The following is a 23263-nucleotide window of genomic DNA, read 5'->3' on the forward strand; positions in this document are numbered from 1 at the left end:
CAAGCATCAGGACTTTTTTTTTTTTTTCCTTTTTAAGCCTGAATACCATCCCCTTGAATGGAGAGACCATAGTTTTTATCCATTCATCCATTGATGGCCACTTAAATTGCTTCCATCCCTTGGTTTGTGAACAATGCTGCTGTGACCATAAGTATATAAATATCTCTTTGAAATTCTGCTTTCAATTCTTCTGGATATGTATCCACAAGTGGAATTGCTTGATCATATGTAATTGTATCTTGACTTTGTTGAGGAGCCGCCATACTGTTTTCCATAGCAGTGCACCATTTTGCATTCCCACAAACAGTGCAGAAGGTTCCAACTTCTTAAGTTTCTTTAATTTTTAATACACCACTGACATCAGCCTCATGCTAGCGTGTCAGATAGAAAAAGTCCGTGGGGTACCTGGGTGGCTCAGGTGGTTAAGCCTCTGACTCTTGATTTTAGCTCAGGTCATGATCAGATTCATGGGATTGAGCCCCACATGGGGCTCTGCGCTGATGGCGCGGATTCCTGCTTGGGATTCTGTCTCTCTCCCTCTCTCTCATACACTCATGCTCTGTTTCTCTCAAAAATAAATGAAAGAAACTTAATGAAAGAAAGAAAGAAAGAGAAAAAGCCCAGACATGGGAAGGTATTCAGAGGGAAATGAGCCCCCCCCCGCCACCCCTCCCCCACCATGTCTCCTTCCAGTACATCAGGACTAATTGCAATCCTGCAGTCCAGGTGGGATATTGATGCAGATTGCTGAATAAGCTAAATACGTTTCTGTACGGTTCCTGCTGTGAGGTGAGCTTTCTATTTACGAGAACTATCAAAGCCAAATACTGGGATAAACTAAATTTAAAATAAAACATTCAAATCACTGCATCAAAGTCATTATCCATTTGAAATGAAACACTTTTTATGCTAAGTATTCTAAATAGTAATGGGTATTATGGGATAATAATGTATTAACTGACATAAAATGGTATTACCTTTATAGTGAGAGGGAAAGGGTCTATACCATTAAGAAATAAAATTAAAAAAATAAGCACAAATACTGAAGGTGTGAGCTCAAAATGTTTCCCGACGGAATGTGCATCCACGAGGGTAATAATGCAGAGGTTAGTAATGAGTTACTTGTGTCAGCCATTAGGCAGAGAACTTCAGAGAGAACAGGGGCTCTGTCTTCGGGCCAGAGATACAGGGCTTGGCAGTGACTCTTAACATGACTTTTAAAAATACATTAGGGGCATCTGAGTGGCTCAGTCAGTTAAGCATCTGAGTCTTGATTTCAGTTCAAGTGATGATCTCACGGTTCGTGGGATCAAGCCCCAAGTCGGGCTTCGTGCTGACAGCATGGAGCCTGCTTGGAATTTTCTCTCTCCCTCTCCCTCTGCCCCTCCCCTGCTGGGGCTCTCTCTCTCACTCTCAAAAATAAACAAACATTTAAAGAAATACATTAGGTGCTCACAGAGCTGCCATTAACATCAGAGGGCACAGAATGAGCAAGGCTCAGGAGGCACAAACAGGCAGGCCAGTGCTGCTAGCTCGACAGGAGCCCGTAGGTAAATGCACACCTTGTACCTTTCATAAATCAGAAACACAGGCTGATCACGCTTCTCTGACATAAAGTCAAAAAGTAATGATTGCCAACACTTGTAAGAAATTTCATATAGGTATCTAGGTGTCCTGCTTCTCTTGAAAACATATAGATTCAGGAACACTGGATGCAAATGATGGTAAGAAAGTCACGTGTTACAGAGGGTGTGCGATCCCTACACAGCCAGCCACACGCTTCAGCCAACTTCCGGCTCTGCCATTGTGAAAACTCATCTGACCACCTTTAATCAGAGGCCAATGTCACAGGCTGCGGCTGGGTACGGTACTCGTATTGCTACCTAATGAATGACCTTAAATTTAGTGACTTAAACCCAGACAGCGATTATTCTATATATTTTGTAGGTGAGGACACTGGAAGCAACTTAGCTGAGTCATTCCGGCTCAGAGTTTTTCATAAATTTGCAGTCAAGATGTTGACCAGGATTATGACCATCTGAAGGCTCAGCTGTGGCTGGATGGCCTGATCCCAAGATGGCTCATTGTCATGGCTATTGGCAGGACATATCAGTGTCCTCACGGCTGTTGTCAGGGGACCTTAAGTCCTCACTAGGTGGGTGCTTTGGTCAGTCTGGGCTGCTACAGAAAAATATCATGGATTGGGTGGTTAAAACTGCAAGCATTTATTTCTCCTAGTTCTGGAGGCTGGGAAGTCCAAGATCAAGGCACTGACATATCCAGTATCTAGTGACAATACCCTGTGGTTTGCAGATGGCCACCTTCTTTCTATGTCCTCACATGGTAGAGAGGGGGGAAAAAGCTCTCTAGTGTCTCTTTTCATAAGGGCATCAACCCCATTCTTGGACTCCGTTCTCATGAGTTGATTCCCTGCCAAAGGCCCCCCAGCTCCAAATCACAATGGGGGTTGGTGTTTAAACATATGAATTCTGGGGGGACACAAACATGGAGTCCACAGCAGTGCAACTTTCCAGGGATGGCTTGATGGTCTTTATGGCATGGCCAATAATTTCCTGAGAGGAGCAATCAGAGAGAGAGAGAGAGAGAGAGAGAGAGAGAGAGAGAGAAGGCGAGAGTGAGAGCGAGAGAGCAGGCAGGAAACTGCAGTGTCTTTCTGGGGACCTAGTCTCCAAATTTACACGAATCACTTCCACTGTCTTTCTATTTAGCACAAGGGGGTCACGAGGTCCTGCTCACCATCAAGGGGAGGGGAATTAGGGTCCCCTTTTTGATGGGAGTGTTAAATAACTTGTGGATGTAGTTTTAAAAACCACTAGAGGCAGATAGGTGGCTGAGATACTGTCAGAGTCCTTAAGAAATTCCCAGACCAGTGGTCTCTGTGTCCTCCCAAGTTCTCCCGATGTTTTCACTAAGAACACAGCAGCACACGCATCTCCCTTTGCCTTCCTTCCAATTGCCATGGCAAATACCTCTGCTTCCTCTGAGACCAGGCTCTCTACTGGTACACTGACACCCACCCCTAGTCCTGATTCTAGGGCTTGACACCTTCTCTTCTCCTGAATCAGCATTGTTCTCTCCTCTAGATCATTTCCATTAGACACGAACTTGCTATATGGTGTCGGGGGGAGACTATCACACACACAAGCAGGAAAAACAACAGCATGCCCCTGGCCCTACAATCTCCACCAGCAACCACCTTAACTTCCTGCTTCCCTTTCCAACAAAAAATTTTCAGAGGTGATCCCTATACTGGTCACCTAGAATCTTCATGTTTCTAGGCCCATTCGGTGAAGCCTCTGTCCCCATCACGGGAATGAAAACACTCTTGTCAAAGTCACCACTGTCCTCCGGGTAGCCAAATCCAATGGCAGTCCCCAGCCCTCAGGTTGCTGGGCCTTCCCAACAGCACTGAACTCTTTACACTTGAGCTTCCTTCACACAATCCCCTTCCGGAGTCTCAGGGGTACTGCCGGCTCCCTCAACGCTCTCCTCAGCTGCCCATGCTTTCGCGTCCCTTGCTGAAAACTCATCTTCCAGGGGTTCTGAGCATCATTCCCGGTCTCCTCCAACAGTGTGGAGGAGTTTATGCGTAAACTTCTTAGGATATCATTTGTAAATGCATAAAATAAAATAATAGGAGACCAAAGAAAACTGGTTGTTTTGAACTACTGTCATCAACATATTTTAAAAAACTTTTAATGTTTATTTATTTTTGAGAGAGACAGAGACAGAATTTGAGCAGGAGAGGGGCAGATAGAGAGAGAGACACAGAATCTGAAGCAGGCTCCAGGCTTTGAGCTGTCAGCACAGAGCCCGACGCGGGGCTCGAATTCACAAACCGTGAGATCATGACCTGAGCCAAAGTCAGACGCTTATCTGACTGAGCTCCCCAGGCGCCCCCAGTCATCAACATACTTAAAAGAGAATTTGTAAATAGTGATGAAGGTGCTTCTTTAGTGAAGTGGTGACTTTACTAGCTATGATGTTCTGAATTAGAAAATTATATTTTGAGGTATCTGTGATAACTGTGTAATGTGATAAGAAAATATCTGTGCTTTCTGTTGGTAACCAGGTACTGTTAATATTATTATGGTTTGTTGCCTATACTAATAAATGAATCAGGGGGAGGCTTATTTTCAGTTAGAAGTTAGTTGAGGGTGCCTGGGTGGCTTAGTTGGTTAAACATCTGACTTTGGCTCAGGTCATGATCTCACAGTTTGTGGGTTTCAGCCCCGTGTCGGGCTCTGTGCTGACAGCTCGGAGCCTGGAGCCTGCTTCAGATTCTGTGTCTCCCTCTCTCTCTGCCCCTCCCCTGCTTGCACTCTGTCTATCTCTCTCCCTCTCTCTCTTAAAAATAAATAAATATTATAAAAAGAAGTTAGTTGAAATAAAAGTCTATTTTTTTTTCTTATTTGAATTCATGCACTCTTGAATTCTAGCCATGACACCAGTGTGAATGCCCTGTTTGCATAGGAAGCCTGGCACAGAGATCAGTTCTTATTTCCTTGTCTGTTTCCTCTTATAGCCTGGAGCAGAGGTTCTCAAGCCCTTTAGACTGAGGACTATTGAGAATCCCAAACACTTTTGCGTGTATGCATGATAGCTGTTGATGTTTAATATATTAGAAATTATATTTATAGAAAATTTTAAATGTTCATTTCATTTAAATTGATAATAATAAACCCACTAAAGTTAACAGAATTTTATGTTTTATGAGAATAACCATATTTTCCAAAAACAAAGACCAAAAGAAAAATAAGTAGATTGAAGACTAACACCATTTTATATTTTTGCAAAACATTTTAACATTGGGCTCGGAGGAAGAGGTTGGTATTCACATCTACTTCTATCTTAAACACATTGTGCCATGTTGTTTTGGTTGAAGTGAATGAAGAAAATCACAGTGCACATAGATGAGTATTTGTAAAATAGAGAAATATTTTAAGACTTTTTAGAGAATTATTGGATATTTTTAATACCGTACAAATATTAATCAATGGGTGTTTCTTAAAGTTAGTTGCTATACAGAATCTTAAACCTTATAAAGTTTTTATATTCTATTATGATAAAATCCATTGGTCAATTCTGCATTTTGAATGGATCTTTTACCCATGCATGGCTTCAGTGTATAATGCATGGATCGTTATATACTTATAGGTTAGTTGAGTTATTCATATTTCTGTTTGTTGGTATAAATATCTTAATAAGAATATATATTGTACAATGTCTTTAAAAAATTATGTCTGCCAATATCACTGCCCATTTCCACAGACAATTCTAAGTATTGGAAAGTTGTAAAGATCAGAGGTAGATACTAGATTTCTAAAATTCTAATATTTGCTTGAAAACTCGAATTTCATCAGCAGCAAAAATATCATCTGGTTATTTTACAGGGATAATAGCTATTCATTTTCAAATGAGTATCACCTAATACCCAATTGTGAAACTCTGAGTATCTGAAGATAAGCATTATTCCAAGACGGCCTCAGGATCATACATACCCATTGAGTAAATATGACTTATCCCTCCTGTGATTAGGTTATACTTTCTGGCACAGCTGGCTTCAGAAAAGGGCCATTCCCCCTCTCCCTCCAATGGGCCCTTCCCAGGGGTCCTTCCTAGGAAAAGAGACTGTGTGTGTGAGAGACTGAACATGAGGGAGATTCCCCATTGCACTGAAGGTGAATGGAGCCACACAGCGGGGACCCTGCTCAACAAGAAGACAGGGACCTCAGTCAACAATCACAGCATCATGATCTCATTAGCAACCCGAATGAACCTGGAGGAAGGTTCTTCCAAGGGCCCCCAGGTGAGAAGTCAGCTGAGCCTCCTCCTTTGAGTGTCTGAGGCCTCAAGTGGGCCGTACCTGGATTTCGGACCAACAGAACTGTGAGAGAGTATACTCTTGCTGGTCTAAGGCACTGAATTTGGAGTTACGGAGCCATAACAACTAGGACACTCACCAGAGTCCGTTAGTCTTTCCTTCAAGTACAAATGGTGTCCATGGAAAAGCAGCCAGTTCGTCCCCAAAATCAAAGAACCATGTGAGTGTTTCTCCTCAAGACAATACCACATTGTCATGCAGCAGAAGTCCTTAATAAGTGCTTCCATTTCACCAAGCAGAACACCAAGAGGACATGCGCTCAAGGCTTGAGATTGCATGAAATTAATTATTTTCCTTGCTTCATCCTTGGCATTCTTAAGTGAACTTGGGTGTCATGGAGAACATGATGGCTGTGACAGCTCGTTGGCGCCAGGGTCCTGATTCATGCAAAGGCACAACCGTTTTAGCTACCGTTGCTTTTGTACACAGTGAAACAAGTACATACTTAGTATGAAAGCGGACACAGCTTTGATCCAATAGTCCCCTCCAAGGATCCTGATGCCCTCCGCCATGTGCGTCGCTCCTTGAGGACAACTACTGTGGCTCATGTCATCTATTTTCTGTTGTGTCTCGAGGGCCAATAAGTCCCCCCCCCCAAGGCAGTCTCCCACCCCAGTCTCATGTGACCAATGAGACCAAACTCCTGGGTCCATGTCTAGTAACAGGCAAATCAAACTCGCCACACCCAAACCACGTCATTTTCCTGTTCAACCTTATCCTCCGCAGTCTGCAGCATCTCATACTAGGGGACGTTTCTCTTCCACTTGCTCAGAACAGAAGCCAAAGTAAAAATTTATATTTTGTGTAACAATATAATTAGAAAACCTAACCTAAGAGAACCCTCGTTCATAACCGGGAATCCAGAAAAAAGCTACTCTGAGGCAATTTACAGAACCCTGTGCTACAATATACCTCATGCCTCAATTGAACATTTATACTCATAGGAACTTTGTCCCCTGTGTTGTTTTCTGTACAGTTGTTAGTGGCAAAATTTGGGGGATATTGGCAGGAGGTAAGAAGGTGTATAGATCGTAGAAAAAAATCAAAAATAAGGGAGCAGAATTTTTCCATGAAAGAATGATTTGAGACCTTGGATTGGGGCAGATACTATCTTAGATTTAGTCAAGATTACAAGTTTAAGCAGTATCTGGATTCCTTAGGTAGTGTGGCTTCAAACTATTAAATCCCCCTTTAGGTTCATCTTAATTTTTATGGAAATTTGATTCCATTATATTTAAATTTATTTTTGCCTTCAAATGTTTGCCTCCCCAAATTGAAGATATCTGCATTTCCATCCCTTAAAACAGGTGTTTGCTGAAGCCTGTGACAAATCCCTATGTGTACGATATACACTAAATCCAGCCCCTTTAAACAGACTTGTGGGTTTTGGTGACGGTAGGAGACAAGGGAAGAAGGGGTCTAGATGTATGTGTGGCATTTATGTTTATCAGTGTTTTTTCCATCACCACAGTGACCGTTACTAAACAGAATTCCTCATTCTCTGCTGTTTCCCTCATACAGCATCTCTCAGAAAATGCTCTGTAATTAATCACTCAAAAGTGGCTCAAGATGGCTCATTCAGACAGAAATTTTATTGTTCCCATGTAAAGATTTTACAATTCCGTCCCTTTTTATCACCACATTAAGTTTGATTTAATATACCATTTAATGAAATTAATGAGGCTTTCTCAAAGCATTGGGGGAAATCAGCAAAATAATAGTACTTACAAAATAAGAAAAATTAAGATAAAAGCAAAGACAGAGGAAACAATCTGGGGCAGCAAATGCCGTGAGAATTCACAAAGAAAACATTCTGGAAGTGGATTTGTCTCTCGTGCCATGTGCTAGAACGCGGGATGCTGTCCTATTCCCAGGGGCTGAAGCCAAACCGAGATGTCACGTGCGCTGACAACTTTCCTGGGTTTGGCAGTGTAATCCTGGTAAATCGCTGGACAGGGCCCACTACGAAAGCTGAGCGGGGAGGTGGTCCGATCTACGCCCTCCCGTCCTCGCTCGGGAAGATCCACAGCCCTGAGCCCAGGCGCACACTTGCGCACTTGCCCGCGCATCCCTGGTCTGAGGGACCAAGGACTGGACTTGGGAGTTGAGTGAGAAGCGTCTGAATGTGCAGAGACCAGAGAGAGAAAGAGATGTTTTCACGGCAGCTCCTCCTCCTGTTATTCAAGAGGCACGGCCGTCAGATGCTCACCTCCTACGGGCCGCAGTGAGCAGGGCCGGTTTCTGCAGGCTTCACCATGAGCCAGCTTCTGAAGGCCCCCATGAGCCAGGCCCCCCGCGCTCCGTGTACAGGCCTACCACTAGGAATCCTCTGAGCCTCCCCGCGGGTCGGCGGACACGAATACGCTGTCATCCTTTGTGCGAGAGAATAAAGACCTCGGGCACAGACACCGTGAGCGCTCTCCTACCGTGAGACGCCATCCAGGTTTCAGACGGTCAGCACCTGGTGAACGCGGGACAGCGGTCACGGGCGCTGAGAAGTCTGTGGTAGCAGGGAAGAGATAGCTGTCACAGAATTTGCTGTGACCTGTCCTCACCCAGTCTGAAAGGACACGTGTATGTACTGAAGAACTGATGCAAACAGTTTACCTTGTGCAGTGAACACCTTCGCACAGACAAAAGTGGGAGGGGTGGTACCGGGAGTTGCCCCAGAGAGATGTTCCAGAGGATTCCCTCCTTTTCTCTACCCGATTTCTTCTATGAATTGCTAGAATTAGGATCTTTTGGTCAACACTGTGTCCACAGGGATACACTGATTTTTCAAAAAGCTTCACTTTGCCCACCTCACCAGGTGTGTGTAAGAATATCTCAGAGGCGCCTGGGTGGCTCAGTTGTTAAATGACTGACTCCTCATTTCAACTCAGGTCATGGGTTCGAGCCTCGTGTTGGGCTCTGCCCTGATAGCACAAAGCTTGCTTGGGATTCTCTCTCTCTCTCTCTCTCTCCCCCGCCCCCCTCTGCCTCTCTGTTATGCACACTCTCTCAAAAATAAAATTAATAAACTTAAAAAAGTACTTTAAAAAAGGGAACATGCTTACTGACTTGCTGGTTGAAAAATGCTATCTCATTTCTGTTTGCATTTAAAATAATCAAAGTGTTTATTCCTTTATTCTTTAAGATCGTTTGACTGTTACTGTCTCATGGTCTATATACAGTGTTCTATGGGGAGTTTGTTATATATTGTTTTATATATATATATACACACATATACATACACATATACATGTATATGTATATGTGTGTATATATATATAAAATCTGAGAACAATTTGTTTAGTAGGATGTTTTGTTGGTTTATTTATTATTATTATTATTATTATTATTTTGAATGAAAAACACGTGCCAATTTCTCTGCTAGAGACTAACATAACAGGATCTTGTCCTAGCTCCTCGGGGACTGTACTCAGGGCGTTTACAGTTTCCTCCCTGGTGTCCTGTCTGTGGTGAGGTTAAGGAAAGAAGCTGAAGAAGGGAGAGACAGTGATACTTCACCATGAATGCAAACAGGAACTGGAAAGTTCTCCCTCCTGTTGCAAAGTATCTTTCAAGTGCTTGGCATGCCTAAGAGGAGCCAGACATCACACCCAGGTGCTTTTATTTGTTATGTCAATTACTCTTCACAACTCTGTGAGGCAAGACACTTAATCTTTATTAAATAGAAGAGGTACCTGAGGTTTCGGGACATCTTAACCTGTCAAGGTGACGGCAATAAGAAGTTTCAGGAGGATGATGAGATCTCACATCAAACTCCAAAATCAATGCTAAGGGTGAGGCTTTTGCTATGAAAAGAATCAAGGGTTTGACAAATGCAAATCTGGAAGTGCCCTCAGTGGATGTCTTTGTCTCTTCAGGCTGCTGTAACAAATTACCAGCGTGGTGTCCCATAATCAACAAATACTTATTCCCCATAGTTCTGGAGGCCAAAAAGATCCAGTTTCTGGTGAGGGCCCGTTATCTGGCTCCAAGATGGCAGAAGGGGACAAGGGATCTCTCTGGGACCTCCGCCACAAGCGCCCTAATTTCATTCCCTAATCACCTACCTAAGGCCTCGCCTCCTAACACCATCACATTGGGAGTTAGGACTTCAACATATGAATTAGATGGTGGACGCAAACATCTGGACCATAGCGGTACATAGTTTAGTGCACACTGATTGCCCAGTACAAGGACAGGGCCTATTGTACGTGAGCGATGCTCACGCTTGTTCAATTTTCCCCGGTGGCTCTGCCCAGCAGCATGCTTCCCACTGTGTACAGAGCACAGCACTGCTCTTGCAGGGGACGCGCCAGCGCCCTTACCTTCCAGAAGAAGACACAGAAGTCCAGGCTGGAGCCCTGCTCTGGGGTAAATACCATCCACATTGTCTGCCTAGAACAAGAATGAGGACACCGAATATCAGGCTCTTGGAAATTCAAGTCCTTCATTTAATTGATGTGAAAAAGATAAGGCCCTTGGCTCAGGATTTCAGACACTTTCAGAAGTGAGACTGATGCTCAGATCTCTGGACGTCGAGGACAGTCCCCCTTCCTGCTGAACCAGACATTTCACAAAGTGGGTGCCCACCCTGCCAAGGAAGGTGGCTTCTCCTCATAGTCCAGCTGGGAGAGCTGGGGAAATGGCAGTGGAAAATCTCTCCATGGGGTATAACACAGACATGAAGAGTGTGTTGAGGGAAAAAGACTCAACATCTTTATTGGCAAGTGTGAATTTTCTGAGATAATTATGCGTACATCCCTCTGAATAATATCTACATCTTAACACACAGAAGATGCGGAAGGAGAAAAGGTGTTTCCAGGGCACACGATGTCACTCTCTCTCTTTTTTTAATCTTCTCCCTTTCTCTAGAATGTCTCCAATTGGTGTCTCCTTCTTGTCCCCTCTTGTGTCCCTTGGTCCCCTGCATCCCTTGTGTTTCAAAGGAAATGACCTGAAATTAACTTATGTGGGAAAAAACAATAAATCACTACAGAGTTAAGGAAAAAATCTTTCAATCCCAAAGTGTTCCAAGTTAAATCTTGAATGTTCTTATCTCTGACAACTTAAATTGCAGGGAATATATATTATTTAATTGAGGTCCATGATTTGTTAAGCACACAGAGACAAATAAAGTTAACTGCCTTCCTTCCAATAAAAACTTTTATTGTAATTACCCTTCAAGTTGGCAAAGGATCCAATAACCAAGTGTTTGTGGGTATCCCACAAGAATCCTTCTATCACCTGATCACGATCATTGATGCAATAATATAACTTCACAAATGAAAACTTTCTCTTTCAATTTAGTGACGTTAGACTAAGACAGTCTGATAGTCAACCAACACAAACTATCAACAGTAAAACTTTTAACATTGTACAGTATTGGCAATAAATAGCTGAGACTCTTCAGATCCAAAAGATCACTTGTAACACCTTAGATAGAGAGAGGATGATTTCTCCAACAAACAAAAGATTCTGGCTGCTGAAAAATAACAAATAGTAACAAAGAAATCTGATAATGTAGTTCCTAAAACTCAGTTGTCCGTTTTCCTCATGGGTCCATGTGAGGGCATCATAAAATCTAATAGACAATGTAAGAATGGATAGCTGAGTGTGGGCTAACTTACAAGGGAGCCTCTGTCAAAATAGCCTAATAAAGAAAAGACAATAGTTATTTATTTCTACATTAAATATATACATATATATGTATATATATTATAACGAGAAACTCCCCATAAAATAAACAAAATAACGTATGGACCATGAGATCATGACAGTATGACTTAAAGAATAGAAGAATAAGCACATTCATTACTTTAAATGCATGTAAATATCTATAGCATTTTTCAACTACCAAGTTAAACACTTTTTTTTTTTTTTTTTTTTGGTAAAATTCAATGTTGGCAAAGGTGCTATAGTCAAGATATTCTTAAGTAAACTGCTGAGGTAAACTGGTATAGTTCTTCTAAAAATCAGTTTAATACTGCAGATTAAGAGCCTTGACTAAAGGATATCAGTTCTAGCAACGTATTCCGCGAATGTGGTCAGAATTTACTGATGTGGTCAAAAGGTGTTTGGTGTTATAAACACTTGTAAGGAGCGAGAAAATGTCTGTGAGGGAACTAAATATGTGGAAGGCATTTCCTTTTCAAAACTATTCGAAGACCTCAATAAATCTAGTTTAAAAAATAAACTATGTAATGACAAGAAAAAATGCTCAAAGAATCATACAAGCAGAATAAAAGTATATTCACACTTTTGTTTGTATTCTGCAGATATCATGTGTGTCTTTACCTCTATAACCCTTTTAACTTATACATGTAATGCACATAGGGTTGGAAATAAATACACAAATAATAGTAACAGTGGTCATCTTTAGATGATTTGTTCAGTTACTTTTGTTTTCTTTCTGATAATTTTTAGGTTTTCCCAATTTTCCTGCCACATCCACATACTACTCAATCATAAATAAAAACGTTCTATAGGGAAGGAAAACAAAATCAATTCTGTGTGACTCAGTGCACATCTTTTGTTAGAACAGGATCAACGTTAACAGACATTTGAGTCTAAGTAAGTAACATGAGTTCATCAAAGCATTTCTTTGATAATTATTCAGGAGCAAATCACATTCTGGCTTTGAAAATTTAACGTTGTAAAAAGACATGTCGACTCATATACAAATACAATAAAGCCTTGGTTTGTGAGCATAATTTGTTCTGGAAACATGCTTGTAACCTAAAACACTTCTATATCAAAAAAAATTCTCACATAAGAAAAAATGGAAACTCAGATTATTGGTTCCACAACCCCAAAATATCCATATGAAAATGATTACAATACTGTAATATAACACAAAAGTATTGAAAAATACAAAATATAAAGAAAAATAAACACATTAACCTGCACTTTGAAAACCTTCGTGGCTGCTGTGAGAGAGATAAGAGAGAGGAGGGTTATTTTGTAGAATGACTTTCACTAATGGAATCTTTTTCTGCATGTGGGCCAGTGTATGCACTTGAAAGGATGTTGACTACAGAACAGTATTAATAAACTCTTGTCATACACTGTGTTTAATGTAACTGGCAATAGGGCAGCAGAGGAAAGGGTCTCTGTCTGCAGGCATCCTGACCTAGAATGAATCAGAGCATTCCTAAGCTCCCTCTTGGATGGAAAAGCCAAGGCCTGTGCATAGGTGCTTGGAAATGACAGAAAATACACGAGTGCCACTTGTGGGCACCTTCCAACGTTCTGAAAAATCACCCATTCCTGCCAAACATCGTGGCCTGAGATGAAGTATCTGAGCATGGGAGACGATCACCCAGAGTCCTACAGGGGGAGAGGGGGGGGGGGGGGAGAGAGAGAGAGAGAGAGAGAGAGAGAGAACCGTTGGCTCAGTTGTGATCATGTCATATTGGGCATCACGCACTACGCGTATTGCAAGACATCGCTTATTTATCAAGTTAAGATTTATTAGAAATGTTTGCCCGTCTTGTGGAACACTCGCCAAACAAGCTCCTCACGGTCCAAGGTTTTACTGTATTTAAGCATTATATCTTATGTTGTAATAACAAACTTTTCATGGTAAGAAAATTTTACACTGCCAAGTGGTTAAAGTGAGTGGCATACTGCATAAAGGAGGCAGGCCGCCTGGGTGGCTCAGTCGGTTAAGCGTCCGACTTGGGCTCAGGTCGTGATCTCGAGGTCCGTGAGTTCGAGCCCGACGTCGGGCTCTGTGCTGACAGCTCAGAGCCTGGAGCCTGTTTCAGATTCTGTGTCTCCCTCTCTCTGACCCTCCCCCATTCATGCTCTGTCTCTCTCTGTCTCAAAAATAAATAAAACGTTAAAAAAAAATTAAAAAAAAAAAAAAAAAGGAGGCAGCATGGCCCCCTGGAGAAGCAAGCAGGCTGTAGAATCAGATGTCCCAGCGGAAGCGGCTCTACCAGTAGCCATGTAACCCAGGATAAAGCAATTAACCTCGCTGTAAGTCGTGATTTTGCTGGAAATGGTTGTAATCATGGCGGAACTCTTACCACACTGTGATGGGAGAGAATAGGATGCACACACAGCACTCTGCTGGAGTCAAATGCGTACTGATTTAAACATTATTGGTAATAATCACAGCACGGTAGTAATAATTTATTTAAGTATTGATGACAATACTTCCATGGGATCCGTGGCTGGGGGGGGGGGAGGTAGTTACAGCAGAGTGTGGATACCAGACAACACACCAGGGAGCCTGTGAACAAAGAGTGGTCAAAGGGGCAGGGACACACGGGGGCGGGAGGGTGATCAGGGCGGGGCTGGTGCCCCCCCCCCCTCCCCACCTCTGTAGAAGGAGCTCACTGTGCCTGAGACCCCCCGCACCGTGCGGGAGTGCAAGTGGAGAACTGACCAGGAGACCTAGCGGTAGGGAAGCCACAGCTCACCTTGTTCAAGGCTGTTTTCAGATTCAAGATAGGACGAGACAGGGCCGGGGCGTGGCCCTTCTCCGGAGCTTCGCTTCACGCCTCGGTTACCCCCAGAGCAGAGCGGGAAGCCGAGGCTCCTCCCCCTGACGCAGCGTCAGGCCGCAGGACCCAGAGCTACTCACGCACGCGCCTGCGTCCTTCTCGCGAGGCTGGGGCTAGCGCGAGGCTTCACCTCCTGACCAGCGGCGTTTTATCACCGCGCTGCCGCCGGGGAGGGGTGAGTACGGGGCAGTGGGAAGCTTGAGAGCTGCAAAGAACCTTCCCGTAGCTGTGTGTTGGTGTCATTTTCTTATTCTTAGTTACTGTTGTTAATCTCTTCCTGGGCCTGACTCATAAATTGCACTTTATCCCAGGTGTGCACACGTGAGTAGGACAGGTGGTAGGTCAGAGAGGGGTGTGTGCTGCCGGTGGGTTCGGGCGTCCGCTGGGGTCTGGGGCGGTGTTCCCGGTGGGTCGGGGTGGGGCAGCGGAGCGGTAACACAGTTGGTTTGGGGGGTTTCTCCCGCTGCTCCCCGGGAGAGGACAGAGTGGGGACCGTGGCAGCCCATGGGACCACCCAGTCTCTCTGCGTGCTTGCTCTCTGGTTCAGCATTCAGTTTTGTTTTGTCTCGGTTTATGAAGACGGGAAGCAAAACAGTACGTTTCTGTGGTAATGGAATTGATCAAGCAGGAAAAAAAAAAAGTTTGTGCAGAAAGAGGAGGAATTATGGCACTGTGTTTTTGAGGTGCTGAGCTCTCGTGCGGATGTAGAGACTCTGGTTTTAGATGGGGAAATAGGCCCATCGTCTATCATAATGGACATAATGAGAGATTGTGTGCATACGGATTGTTTATCAGTGTCTACACCAACCATACATTAATGATAATTAACCAGAATAGGAAATTGAGTCAATACTTACATGTTTACTGATCCTTGTTTAACTATGGGGGCATTTTGCTTTGGGCTTTAAACATTGTTTTTTAATGTTTGTTTATTTTTGAGAGAGAGAGAGAGACAGAGTGAGAGTGGGAGGGGCAGAGAGAGAGGGACACACAGAATCTGAAGCAGCACCAGGCACAGAGCCGCATGTGGGGCTCGAACCCATAAACCGCGAGGTCATGACCTGAGCTGAAGTCAGACGCTCAACTGACTGAGCCACTCAGGGCCCCTAAACATTTTTCTTAACGTGTATTTAATCTGAAATTTGAACACTCTTATTATAAACAATAATGAAATCTAATGAAGACATGCTAATTTGGTTGGGGGTGCTAGGTAATTAGATCTATTAATGAAGCAATTGAATATTTTGAAGGCATTTCTAAAAAATTAGGGAACAAATATTCTTAGGGGAAGAAGTGAGTTTTACAGTGAAAAATGCAAGCCACTGGAATTGCTCAAGATATAACATTTTCAAAACATTTACTTTTTTCTTCAAAAAAGATTGACAAAACTCTAGAAGATACTACAAATGTGTAGTTTTTTTTCCCCCCTACTAATAAAGGAAAGCAGAAAATGTGCCTAACAACCATGAACCAGAACCAGTTTTTTTGTGACGAATGACATTTCTACCAATTCAAGAATAAATTGACATAAAAATGGAAATTTAAAATAAATCATATTTACTAAGGGGACAATATAAAAAGACAATCTAAACACAAAAGATTAATAGCTTGTAGGATATAATTGCTTACTTGCCAAATTAAATAAAAAACAACTGATTAATTGCAAGTCTAAGAGAACAAGAGTGTTTCTGACAATGAGACAAGGTCAGATACTGTCATTTGTATATCTGTTATGTACTTAAGTACTTTATACACCGATATTAGATACTACATGTACATTTATATTAATTTAGTAAAATTAATGAGTATGAGAATCTGAGTCAATCATAAGTGCAATGAACAGGGTTTATATTTTTATTTGCAAACCTTGAATTCTTGAGATAGTCATTGCTGTGTACGCATGATGCAGTTTCCTCTGTGAGTTGTAAGGTTTCTCAGTGGTTTCTGTCACTGTATTTAGTAAATTCGTTTTGCTTGAAACTATGGTGCATTTACTTTATTTATTTGAGATGATCCAAGCTCTCCTTTATAGGGAGAGCATTGTTGCAGACATTGGTACGGGAAGCTCCAGGATGTCATTGGCGGAAGATACGGCTTCCTAACAGAGGTGTAATGAGCATGAGGACCTTTGTGAAGGCCAGGCGGCCCTTGCCGGGGACAAGGCGGGGAACCTGGAAAGCATCCAGGACTGAGCTCGATTAGGACCCCATCATGGATGTAGGAGGGGAAGGATGTTCCCTTTGGAAAGGGTTGAGAAAGCAGTCGCTTTACGTAGAAACAGTAATATTTATCTCTTATCATATTGCCACTCTAAACATAGTTATGAAAAACTGTTGTCATTTCGATATAGTGGTTCTTCCCTCAAATTTCCAAACTACCTACAGTGGGATTTAGCCTGACCCTGACAGATTATAGCGAAAGAAGAAAGAAGCTGATAGAAGAAAAAGAAAGAAGGAAAGAAAGAAAGAAAGAATAACATATCCTCTCTGTTGCTATTTTCCAATCTTTTCTACTCTTAACCTGCAAATGTTATCCCTAGAATTTTTCACCTTATTAAATGTCCTCATAGGAAAGGAACTGAAGATACCTATTTGAAGATGCTAAATCTGAATTGCTGAGAAATGATCTTAGGCAGGATAGACCAGTGAGTCTCAGACTCTAGTGATAGCATTTATCCAACTGTCTCTTCCCCACCAAACAAAGTAATGAAGAGAAAGGAAAACAAAATAAAACAAAACAAAGCAAAACAAACAAACAAACAAACAAAAAAGCAAAGCCAGGTGGCCGTGCTAAAAATTTGTAGCTTGAGGCCAGGCCCAGCTCCAGAGTTCCTGATTCCATACATCTGAGGTTGACCCAAAAATTTGCGTGGCTGTCATTCAGGAGATGCAACCGTATCATCCACTGTAAGACTTGAGACTGAATGCGCTAAACACTTCTGTCCATGAGAACTTTAGGCTGCTGGCAGAGGTGGCCCTGGGTAAGCGATCTTTCTGGAGATGCTCCCATCTGTCTGCCCTACTGTCTCCCTCTCTTCCTGCATCTTTTCTGGCAAGAGGAACTCTTCATCCAGGTCTGCGGAGAGCCACTGGAGGGGCAGGAGGCCACTGGATGGAGGAAAAGAGGGGACATGGGAGGAGGGCCCTTGGAGGAATGCCCAAGCCAACTGCCCTTTCTTTACAATGTCACCAGGAACCAGTGCTGTGCAATTAGAAGACCCAACAACTCGAAACAAATTAGGACTCAGTGGGGCAGATAGTCTTCATTACAGCGCCATCTTGTTGGGAAAAAAATCCTCGGTGGAATGACCTTCACACAACTGCATACACTTATTTCCAACATTCCAGAGTTCATCAGGCTCCCAGATAGGACGTGTGTATTTAGAGCCCATTATCGTGCCCTGAAAGCTACTCTTTTTATTTCTGTTTATTTTCTGAATGCGTTGAGTTCTGTTTGTGTTAATCTGTTTCTTTTGGGCGACGTTTGCTTTAGTTTCATGCTCTTTATTATCTCCCGTTGATTATCCTGTTCGTTACTTATTGTGCATTCATCTCTTCTCTCCTGAGTAACTTCAAGACAAAGTTACTACAGCCCAAGACAGCGGTTATGATGGGTGAGGCGCATGAAGGCGTTCCCCAGTTCAAGTTAAACCATTGTCCTGGGGAGTCTGACAGACAAGGTCACTGCAGCCAGCGGCACTGTGGTGAAGGCAGGTGCCAGATCTCCTTCTCCCACCAGACAGAGAGAAGGATGAGGAAGATGTCAGGTGAGGAGGGAGCACACAGGAGAAGAAAGACCCCTGATGCCCATTGATGCTTCCCTGCTAGGCAGTTGGACGTTAGGGAGCAGGATGCCCCCTAGGGGATGCCCTTTGGGGTTAACACCCTTGGAAGGAGGAGAAAGCAGCTGTCCTGGGTTTACTGGAGGTCCTAAACAGTCCCAGCGATGCACAGGGTGCTTGGAGTTGAACTTGCTCCCCTTCGGGACTTGTATACGCTCGTGTGCATTAGTGTGGTCGGCCCCTGGAGGGTATGACCCCGGGAGAGGTGGCTGTCTGGAGGTCAGCATTCCCTGAAAGGGGCTGACACTGAACACTACCCACCGACCAGTCCATCCACGAAGGGGCATCTCCGTGGCACGTCTCCATATCCACCAGGAGTGGCTGCACTGTTAGGAGTCCCATGGTCTGGCTGCGGTACCGGCCGTAACGACCTGCTTGAGCCGCATCACCACACTGGGCTGATTCACTCATTTCTCATCTGCCCTGTTGGGAAGAGCTCTTCAAAGTCTATAAAGCACTTCCGCACTCTCATTTTCCCTCTGGTGAAATTCACAGCAAAGGGACTGACCGTCGTTGAAAAGATTTAGCAACTGAGTTTGTGGTGTTTAAGTGATTTGTCAGATTACGCGACCATATTAACGGGGGTAAGATTCACAGTCCAAGGCCAGACTCCTTTAGATTATGCCCAGAAGGGAGTGCTTGAAACCCCCATATGCCACTAAACAGGTGGGCTCATCAAAAGAGATCCTGTGAATAAGAACATTTTGGAAAAAATGATTCAGCAGTCCCTTAGGTAGAAAGTCCCAACTTGCCATCATATTGGGGTAACTGTGAAGAATTGGCTCCAAAGCAAAGGTCGGTGGTGACAGTAGCTACGTACAGTCATATCTGACATGGAGTCTGCTTTTCACTTGGCTGGTGGACCTCCAGTGTCCTGGGTCCTCTCCTTTCCTGTCACATCCCAGCACACGCCCTGTCCTGGGGCATCCCCCAGGGTCTCAGGCAGGTGCTGCCCCATCCCAGGAGTGCTCTTCAGTCCTCTTGTGCCCCACACCCCGTGTCTGCTGTCCCAGCATGTGCCCCACGCTCTGTGTCCCAGCAGCCTGTAGACAGATTGTCAGGGGTCATCATCAGAGCTGGCCCCGCCTCGTTCTCAGTGCCTTGGCAGCAAGATCCCAAATGTCCAGGTACCCTGCTACCGTGTCTTACCTAGAGTTGTGTGTCTCAGCCTTGGTGGTGAAAGCCGCGACCCATCACCCTACCCATCTGGCGGCAGCTTTGTCTTGGCCGCTCCTGAACCCCAAATCTGCTCAGTGGTGAGCACTTCCCCATCCTTCCCAAGAGGCTTCGTGTGATTCCCTCCTTGGGGGAGGTTTTTTCAATGATGCCTTCCCCCTGCAAAGGTGTGGTCAGTGCCAACGGGAGGGAATTGCTTCCTTCCTCAAATGCAAGAGCTTGCTTTTTAAGAGGGAGGTGGGAAGTGAGGTAGAATCAGCTTTTATTTTATTGCAGAAAGAAAGTAAAAGTATCAGTAGACCATGCTTTCCCTTCGACTTTGGTGATGTTGAGATGATTTCGAAGGCCAGGTACAGGGCTCTCTGTCATCTTTGGCTTCCTTCCTTTTAGGGGGTCTCCACCTCCATGCCTCCCGCACTGAAGCTGGCAGAACACAAGGGTTCTGCCTCGTGGGTTCTGAGTGGGGAGATCTGTATCCCAGTCACATATCTCACTCTCCGTGTACTTCCGACAAATCTGTGAGCCTTGGTTTCCCGGCTCCCTGGTATGAGTAAAGGTCTGTACAAGACCTACCTGAGTGGTGGGAGAATTAAACACCATGGTGGGTTTGAAGACGCGTCCCACAAGGTAAGCCGCTAACCAGTGTCCGTGTGAAGAGGCAGGTGAAATGTGCGGTGTGGGACTCTGAGAAGCAGAGATGTGGAGACCTGTACCCAGGGGGCCAGAAAGTCCACCGATGAGATGGTGGCAGAGTGCAGAGGGGACACAGGTTCAGTGACATCAGCTATAGAACAACCCGAAGGGCGCTTGCTGTGGCCACCGCTAGGGCACACGTCTGAATACACAGATAGGAGAGTAAGAGCAAACACCGTCAGGCACGGAGTCTATCGTGTGCTCCCCTGGGTTACGTTCGTTATGTCTACACCTTCCTCATACAGCCTTCCCACCCCTGCATTCGACATCAGCATGCCCACTGCATTAGGGCTCTGCAGAGAATCAGAGCTAATAGGCTCCATATGATTTTTTATAAGAAATTGGCTCTCCCAGTTATGGGAGCTGAGAAGTCCCAAGACCTGTAGGGCAAGTGGGTGAGGTGGAGATCCATAAGGGCTGATGGTGTAGTTACGATCCACAGGCTGGCAGGCTCAAGACCCAGGGAGAGCTGATGTTTCACTTTAAATCTTAAGGCAGGAAAAGCAGCAGCAACAACGACAACAGTGGAACTAATATCCCAATATGAAGACACACAGGCAGGAAGAGTTTTTTGCTACTCAGGAGAATGTCAGCATTTTTTTTCTATTCAGGCCATCTACTGATTAGATATGTCCCACCCAGATTAGGGAGAGCAGTTTGCTTTACTTAGTTGATCTAAATATTAATCACATTCACAAAGCACTGTCACAGAAATACCCAGGATACTGTTTGACCAAATATCTGGGCACTCTGTACCCACTCAAGTTGACGCATAAAATTAACCACTACGCTCACTTTACAGAGAAATTAACAGATTCTGAGTTAAGTGACTTGTGACTTACCCAGACCGCATAGCTACCAAGTTGTTAGCAAAGATTTGAACCCAGATCTGCATACTTTGAGCTACTCTAGGTCGTCTCATTTGTGTACATGATAACTGTTCAAATTAAATATTATATTTTCAATATAAATATTAAATTATTATTTAAAAGTATTTTTTAAGGTTTTTAATGACACAGAGAGACAGAGCGTGAGTGGGGGTTGGGCAGAGAGAGAGAGAGAGAGAGAGAGGGAGATACAGAATCCGAAGCAGGCTCCAGGCTCTGAGCTGTCAGCACAGAGCCTGACGCAGGGCCAGAACTCACAAACTGCGAGATCATGACCTGAGCCGAAGTCAGACACTCAACTGACTAAGCCACCCGGGTGCCCCTTAAATTATTATTTTAATGTAAGTAACAATAATATATTTTTACTATTTAAAAGACTTTTAAATCAAAATATTATTTCCTAGTTTCTTCTCAAGAAATGCCTCCTTACTTTTTGTTTTCTAGAAATGACCAGAAAAGTGAAACTTCTTAAAATGTTTGATGCAGGACCTGAAATCACTAAGGAACATAAATTTAAGCTTGAGAACTATGACCCTAGAAACCAATGTCATATATGCCTTTCTTTTTTTTTAAATGCTGTCTATAGATAACAAGCATCTGGGAGGATTTTCATTCTTTTATTTAACATCTTATCCCCAGCACTCAGAACATGATTTCCCATATGAGCTCCCCATGAATGTATGTATGTTAAACTTTGTACTATTAAATAACTACATGAATAAATAAATGAGCAGCTTACATTTTATCTAAAAATTATCATGAACGCAGCAAATTTAGAAAGCTCTAGAGTCATTGCACCTTCCTTGAGAGAGCAGTCTGCCTGAGTACTTGTTGAAATGGTGGTGATTTCTAGATGGGCCATCGCTGGTGTTGAAGGTAAACCACAGCCCACATCATTTTTAGCTTCTGACACTGCTGTTATAAGATGCGATCTTGCTGCCTGATAGCCTTGCATTAATTATTCACAAGCTCTTGTACTTCATTTGCTTTGCATCATTAACCTCTTAGAACGTGTCCCACTTTCCAGAGGTTGGTAAGCATGCAGTCATGACTCAAAATGCTGTGAGGATAAAGCACTATTTTGTGATATCCCTTTGACTCTTACCTACTAATGGCTTTATTTTGTTTCTTGCAGTGAAAAAGGCAATTGAATTGAAGTCAAGAGGAGTCAAGATGATGCCCAGCAAGGACAGTAGTCATAAAAACTCCGTCTGTAAGTCCTCTTTTCTTTCTATATGAGGATTGATATGTCAATTAGAGGGGACACAGAGGAGAGAATGGAGGCGTCCTGGAGAAGTAATCCTATAAACTGCTTTTCTCGCTTCCCCTCTTTCTACTTTTCTACCTGCGAAAGTATTTGCTGGAAGAAAGAATGTGCATTGGCTTCACATTGTTGGGGAAGAATGTCCTGTTGACATTGTCCTAAATGAATCCGCTAAGTGTGTCTCAAATCTATCTTGACTCTCTGCTCTCAATGGTCACTGTGAGGCTGGACCTTCCGATTTCTCTCATGAATAAGTGTTCCACTGCTAGCGTTTGATCCCTGCTTCCTTCCATTCTTGTATGGATCTTTAGGATATGGTAGTCTGGTCTTACCATTTTCCTGTTACGATGCTCTCGATCATCTGTTGCCTGAAGAATAAAATAGCTTTAGGGCAAATCCTGAGTCCTTCCAAAGAGGAAATACGTACATATATATACATGTACATAAAGACCACATGTATACAGGCTCCATTTGCATATGCCTGGCACGTGGTAGTACTCCGTCACTAGCTGTTGGATGACGGGAGGTGTCTCCTACCACCTACTTTTCTAGTGTCTTCTCCTGGAAGTCTCGTTATTACTCAGCTGAAGGGACCACCTTGCCATGCCTTGGATGATGTCACGGAGCCTCTCTGCCAGAAGTGACCTGCCTCCCTTCACTGAATGCAGAAACCCATGTCATGCTTAGAGACTCCCCTCCCCCTCTGAAGGCTCTCCTGACTCCCAGGCATGGTTAGCTGGTCCCTCGTTTGGTTCTTACCTCTGTGACGTCATTTATTTTGTCAGTTTCACGGTGCGTTTACCTGTCCTACGAAGTGCAGCTCCGCAGGCCCCATGGTGATACCCAGGCGGGTTCATTTCCGGTGTGGTCCTTGCTCAGGCACCGTTGTTCCTTTTAGGACTTTCAAGCTGTCGAGTTGCCTTTTCTGTTCATTCCTGGTGACTTCTTCTGGTGTCCCTACTTACCTGCTCTCTTTGTGCTCCTTGTCCAGTGTTT

The 23263-nt window shown here is 43.8% G+C and overlaps 1 protein-coding gene across 1 annotated transcript in view; it reads left to right on the forward strand.

Moving 5' to 3' along the window:
- Positions 1 to 23263, forward strand: part of CSMD1 (CUB and Sushi multiple domains 1) — a 1037384-nt gene that overhangs the window by 343941 nt on the left and 670180 nt on the right. Inside the window, exon 5 of the mRNA XM_049630105.1 lies at positions 22139 to 22216. Within this exon, the coding sequence (XP_049486062.1) occupies positions 22139 to 22216 (78 nt within the window). The remainder of the gene's footprint in view (positions 1 to 22138; positions 22217 to 23263) is intronic.

Source organism: Panthera uncia, chromosome B1 (assembly GCF_023721935.1).
Source record: "Panthera uncia isolate 11264 chromosome B1, Puncia_PCG_1.0, whole genome shotgun sequence".
NCBI classification, from domain to species: Eukaryota; Metazoa; Chordata; class Mammalia; order Carnivora; family Felidae; genus Panthera; species Panthera uncia.